This window comes from Pistacia vera, unplaced genomic scaffold, assembly GCF_008641045.1.
Source record: "Pistacia vera cultivar Batoury unplaced genomic scaffold, PisVer_v2 Contig227, whole genome shotgun sequence".
Taxonomy (NCBI): domain Eukaryota; kingdom Viridiplantae; phylum Streptophyta; class Magnoliopsida; order Sapindales; family Anacardiaceae; genus Pistacia; species Pistacia vera.
In genome coordinates, this window is record NW_022196032.1 from 151881 (window position 1) to 157880 (window position 6000).

Below are 6000 nucleotides of genomic sequence, written 5' to 3' on the forward strand. Positions count from 1 at the left end.
AGTATCAAACGGACGTTGACTAACGGTAAATCTGAGGGACGTTTATTAAAGGCGTATTAAACAGATGTTTATTAACGATTTATTAAACAACCGTTTATTAACGGTGTATCTAACTGACATCTACTAATGGTGTATTTAACGGGTGTTTATTAACGAAACACTTGACGGAAGTTATTTGCCGGGTCTAATAAACGGTCGTTTATAACGGTGAGATAAATGAAAATCGCTTAAAGGCGTTAGTTAATGACTACCACCATCAAATATCCGCCTTCGGCGATAAATCATGTCGTGTAGAGAATCCAGTTTCAACGCGGTGGCTTTAGTTTCTTTGGCAGTTGGATATCAAGTAAAGGGGGCGACAACATGGGTTTCATCAGTGGTTTGACAATAAGTGAGGCTGCCGGACTGCGGCTTTGGGGTGTGGGATTTGTTTAGTTTAGGACTAGGATCATTGGGCGATTGAGTTTGGAATTCTTGGGTTTGACAAGTTACTGATTATGAGTTTGAACATATCATAGTCTATTCAACATTTGTGCTGGGACGCCAGAGAATTGTGGGATAATGAAGCTGAAAGAGGAAATGGAGACTTCTGGGAAGTTAGAGGGTGTGCAAAAGCCAATGGATATGGAAGATACTATGAAGGATTTGTACTTGGATATGGAAGACACTATGAAGGATTTGTACTTGATTGGAGACCTTTTCGTGCACAAGAAAAGCCACAAATGGTTAGTGCACAAAGCCAAAATTGTTGTTAAAGGAGGTGGTGGCTGTTACTTGGATTAAGGAGCTGGGATTTTATTGCTTCTTTTGTTTCTGTCTTTGATGGTGCATGCAGAAGCTTGAAGCACTAGAGCTGTCGTTACCTTTTTAACTGTGTACTTTAGCAAACTGATCTGGGTTTGTCTGAAATACAATGACTCATGTAACAATTTCTGAGTAACTTCAGTTAGGTTTTCTTTGTTAAGCAATGCTTTTGTGATCTCCATTGTATTCCATATGATGAATATAAACAACTTCAATATAAAGTCCCACTTGACTTTCAAACATCTTTACCAGATTTGATTCTCACTCACAATGAGATGAATCTAAACTGTTGAGTCGGTAGTACAACTAATATGGGAATTATTATACAATAAGAAGGATAAAATTAATTGATCATTACAAATGACCCTCAAGAATCCGAAATTCTGAATGACTGTTGGCAATGCAATCCGTCCATCCATGTACAAGATATTACCCCATGAGAACATAATATTAGAGCATTGAGTGAAGCCTATCACGCTCTGTTCTGACATGGTTTCTGGTGATATGTTTCAAACTAGGACAACCAGAAAGGGCCATGGCAAGTTCAAACTCATCCTTCAGCATTTCGATGACTTGTCTCACCCCATGCTCCCCCTTAGCAGCCAGGCCATAAATTACAGGCCTTCCAACCTGCAGTGATATGTATTACTTACTATATCAAAGTAGTAACAACAGAGTTTTAAGAGAAACAGTTGAAGAATTATAGGCATTTGCATGTTTTCCAGATCTTGGTACCAACTATAGAGTGAGGAGAATTACAAGTACAGCTTTTGCACCGAGGGCCAAGGCCTTGAAAACATCTGTACCTCGCCGCACCCCTCCATCCATAAGAACTGGAATTTTCCCTTCAACAGCATTAACTACCTGCAAATTCAGGGTACCACAAATATCAAACAATATTTGATTATTTTCCTTGCTAATAATAGCATTCAGTAGAAGTTGACAATTATATGATTGCAAGTGCATAACTTTACAAGCTTACAGAAGGCTACATGTCAGAAACCGCTAAATGTGTTTAACATTTGGTTGCATACACCTCAAACATTTTCTATTTTTCAATTTTTTTTTTTTTTTTTTTTTTAAATGTATTAATATCTAAGTTATTGCTATTAACTAATATGGTATCCATGTAATCGTCAGTAGGCTGATTCAGCCCTCAGCTGAAATCAAGTGTAGTATCTGTATTTATCAGTTTAGAGTCCCTTCACAGCCTTGCTAAAGTTTTCACATCCCTTCTAGTTTCATGAGAACTTGAAAATAACTTGAAGTCCTAATGGTAGTGTAAATATAAAACTCACCTCTTCAAGTGCAGAAATCGTAGCAGGAGAATAATCTAGCTGACGAGCTCCATGATTGGAGACAATAATCCCAGCAACACCTGCTTGCACAGCCTTTTTCGCTGCAAATGATAGAATATCAAGTATATATTAAACAAGCCCATTCAAATGCTTGTAAGAGTCGAGACTAATATGTCCCTTAATTATAAAGCATGTAATAAAGCATAATCTTAATGAATTTACTAAAACATAAATGAATAGATAAGAAGATTATCAAATGGAGCTTTGAGCTTACCATCTTCACGAGTGAGTATCCCCTTGATTAAAATTGGCAAGTTTGTTATAGATCTTAACCATCCTATATCCTGCAGAAACCACTGGCTAGTAAGATGTACTAGATGCATATCAAAAGGTACACGAACAGTTTATCGGTTTATACCTCCCAACATAAAGAAGCATCCATGGTCTCATTGGCAAAAGCTTCTAAATTTGAGCCTGCATCCTGGAAAAGTCCAAATCAACTAAATTAATATAATGATTTTGACTACTAAAGGGTAGAAGTGTTGTTTCTCGGATGAGAACAGAGAGCAAAACCAGAAGTCTATGGCATAGTTGAATGCAGGATATGAGCTTAAAATGTTGAGAAAAATGAACATTGCAGAGAATGTTTCGGCTTACAGAGACAACTTTGGCTGTTAAGAGGCCTTCCAAATTTTTCAGGGGTGGTACAATCATTCTGCAAAAGTTTACATATGAGATTCAGAAAATATATTTCACTGTGCCAAAATGAGAGGATAATGGAACTAACATTTATATACTAACTAAAATAGATAACACACTGCAGTACTGTAAATTAAAGTAATCAAAAGAATACTGTTTAGAGACAGAATAAAGAGAAAAGAGATGATTATTCACTTGTTCTTTATGTCTTTCTCCCTTCGACCAAGTCTTGGAGTATCAGCAGTGAGGACAATAGCCTTAAATCCATTCCTTTCAGCTCTATTTACTAGCGTACGCGTTATATCTCGCCTCTTGTATACCTATTAACAGAAAAGATGCCAAACTGCAATTAATTTCTTATCAATGATAACACAAGACACACAAAAAGGTCGTTGGTACAAAAGAAATTTTCATTTTGCTTCAAAGTCAAAAGAGCTCAAAATGGTGAAGTACATATAACTGATAGAAGCGAACAGCATTGCAGCTGGCAGCAACCTCCTCTATAGTGCAGCTAGATGAGTAAGATAAAACCTGGAATGATCCACAAAATTGGAGGGGTCTCAATAGTCAATACACAAGGACCTAAAGTAAGCATATAAGTTCAATATGTATTAACAATATACCATTATGGTGTTACAAGCAGCTGCCGCTCTGGCTGTGGCAACCTCTCCTGAACACATACAAACAGCTGAGTCATATGAATTTGAACTTTACTTAAAAAATAGCTATTTGGAATCAAACCTTCAGGGTGTGCCATTTGATGTATAGCTGTTGGAGCAATGATAATAGGAGCCGAAATATTGTAACTTAGTATTGAAGTTGAAGTATCTATTCTGCTCACATCGACAAGAACCCTAGGCCGAAACCTGGAAAATCAATAAGATAGATTGTTGAAATCTTGTATTCATCTCTTAAATTACTCATTTATTAATTTGAATATTACGTGATCCTACTAAACGCTTCCACATTCTCCTTCAGTGTGTGCTGGTCCTCTGCTCCCCCAGAGTAGAAATCATAATACATTTTTGGAAGGGTTAGCCTGGCTAACTCTTGAAATTCATTCACATTAACAGGTTCAGCAGCCATTTCACCTGGAAACATGGACATTAATCAAGGTTTGAAGTGACTAATTATCATATGCAAGAAGTTCTGCTAAGGATTTCTGTAAACTTAAATCAACTTTTGGATATCATGTGCCTGAGAAATTCACAGGTCCATCATATAAAGAGAACACCATACAAAATAAATTCATGATTGCTATAAAGTTCTACCAAGCAGTTAAAACATGCCCATGTCATCAAAAATCTTACAAATTAACCCTTCTGTCTCCTTTAACATACAAGATCATCAAAATCAAAACATGCCCATTTCATAAAAAATCCATGTTATAGAATTGTGTAGAGAAGTGTACCTGAATGAAAAAAGATTATATCAAATGAAGTTTGCGAAGTAAACGAGTCAACGTGTTGTTTGACAGATACTTACAAAGGCAAATGAAGATCAAGAAGCATATGAAGGAAAACTTGTTTTGTTATTTTCCTGAGTACCCCACAAAAGAGTTTCTTTCTATTGTTATATCTTATCACTTGTGACAAGTTTGTGTCATAAAATTGTCCTGTTGTTGCATGTGCATTTACTTTATAACTATGATGTTGACAAGGCATCAGCCCCACTTTTATCAAACAAGACACCATTTCCAATAAATAAAAATTTTTTACAAATAAGTGAATTTCAATGAAATTGGAAGCGGAAGAAAAATGAATGAAAGTATCTGGTAATTCCTTATCAGGTTTGTTAATTTCCCTTGAAGGGATTTGTTAAAAGTTGTATTTATCCCGAATTACTAAATTGGTGGGATGTTAGGAATATATATATGGTTGGATACCACCTTTTTAAACTAGCTTATTTTATCATGGTATCAAATCATGTCAGTATCTATTAGGAAATTATAAAATCTCTTTCAATTTCATTCAACTTAAATATTATTACTTTTTTCACGTATAATTTCAAATACAGTGTATCAAGAAGAATTTGATTATATATTCACTTGTTAATAGTTTACTTTGAGTTCTCATTCTTTATTTGATGAAACTTAACCTTCACAAAAATTCCAGAAAAATCTTTTGAAAGATGTCTGGAGTCTATCCCATTATCACTTCTCTCAATACCTTTGAATTTATGTATTTCTTTCTTAAACTTACTGTCAAGATTCGCCTTATAAAAAAATGTTAAAATTCAACAGTTACTTTGGCTGCAGGAACAAGGCGTTTGTTGATCTTCATATTTCAGTCATCCATGGTGAACCTTTACTTGTAAAATTTACCAGCTGAGCTTGCTTCATCTGAAATACAATAAATATGTAGCAGCTGTTGAGTGACTACACAACACAAGTTCAATATAAGGGTTCCATTAACTTCAAATTTCATTACAGTTTTAAGGGTATGAAGTGCAACAAGATGGCTGCGCTTCATACCCTGAGGGAGATGGCTACTGACTTCGTGAAGTTAGAGAGGTTTGATGGAGGAAATTTCATTCGATGGCAAAGAAGGATTCATTTTCTTTTGGTTTCTTTGCAAGTTGCTTATGTGTTGAACACTCCAAAACCTAAGGAAACGGAGAATGAAACCATTGCTGAAACAAGGAAGCAGCAGAAATTTGAACATGATGATGAAATCTGCAGGGGACATATGCTGAATGCAATGTCAGATCACTATTTGACATTTATCAAGGAGTGCCTACTGCAAGAGAATTGTGGGAGAAACTAGAGACAAGGTACATGCAAGAGGATACTACAAGTAAAAAATTTCTTGTCTCTCGTTTTAATTCCTATAAAATGGTAGATAATGACCTGTTATGAAACAACTTCATGAAATTGAAAGAAAGCTGAATCATTTCAAAATGCATAAAATGCATATGGATGAAACCATCATTGTCTCTTCAATAATTGATAAATTACCCCCATCATGGAGAGATTTCAGAAGAAGTCTCAAACATAAAATGGATGACATGTTAATTTTTGGAACAGATTGAAATAACAAAACAGTTTCTGTCCAAAAATTTTGCAATGAAAGACATGGGTGAGGCTGATGTCATCTTAGGAATCAAACTTGTAAGAGATAGAGAAAGTATTGCTCTTTCTCAATCTCATTACATTGAAAAGGTTCTTAAAAGGTTCAATCAGTTTGATTGTATTCCAGCC

General features: G+C 35.5%; 1 protein-coding gene across 1 annotated transcript; it reads right to left on the reverse strand.

Annotated features, from left to right (window-relative positions):
• Positions 1 to 1058: 1058 nt before the first annotated feature.
• LOC116130930 (peroxisomal (S)-2-hydroxy-acid oxidase GLO4-like) lies at positions 1059 to 4173 on the reverse strand. Its single transcript, XM_031416613.1, has 12 exons — positions 4112 to 4173; positions 3745 to 3892; positions 3543 to 3667; positions 3425 to 3471; positions 3255 to 3332; positions 2997 to 3121; positions 2760 to 2817; positions 2521 to 2583; positions 2377 to 2446; positions 2103 to 2203; positions 1564 to 1668; positions 1059 to 1434 (listed from the first exon to the last, which is right to left on the reverse strand). Exons 1-12 carry the CDS (start codon positions 4137 to 4139, stop codon positions 1255 to 1257), a joined length of 1128 nt encoding a protein of 375 aa, XP_031272473.1. The 5' UTR covers positions 4140 to 4173; the 3' UTR covers positions 1059 to 1254.
• Positions 4174 to 6000: the final 1827 nt, after the last annotated feature.

What these genes read in the sequence shown, in the direction of transcription:
- LOC116130930 (XM_031416613.1), bottom strand. Translation starts at nt 4,139, where the DNA reads ATGTTAAAGGAGACAGAAGGGTTAATTT. An exon ending in GGAGACAGAAGGGTTAATTT is followed by an intron (nt 3,893 to 4,111) that starts GTAAGATTTTTG and finishes CCATGTTTCCAG; the next exon opens with GTGAAATGGCTGCTGAACCT. An exon ending in CGATTTCTGCACTTGAAGAG is followed by an intron (nt 1,669 to 2,102) that starts GTGAGTTTTATA and finishes CTGAATTTGCAG; the next exon opens with GTAGTTAATGCTGTTGAAGG.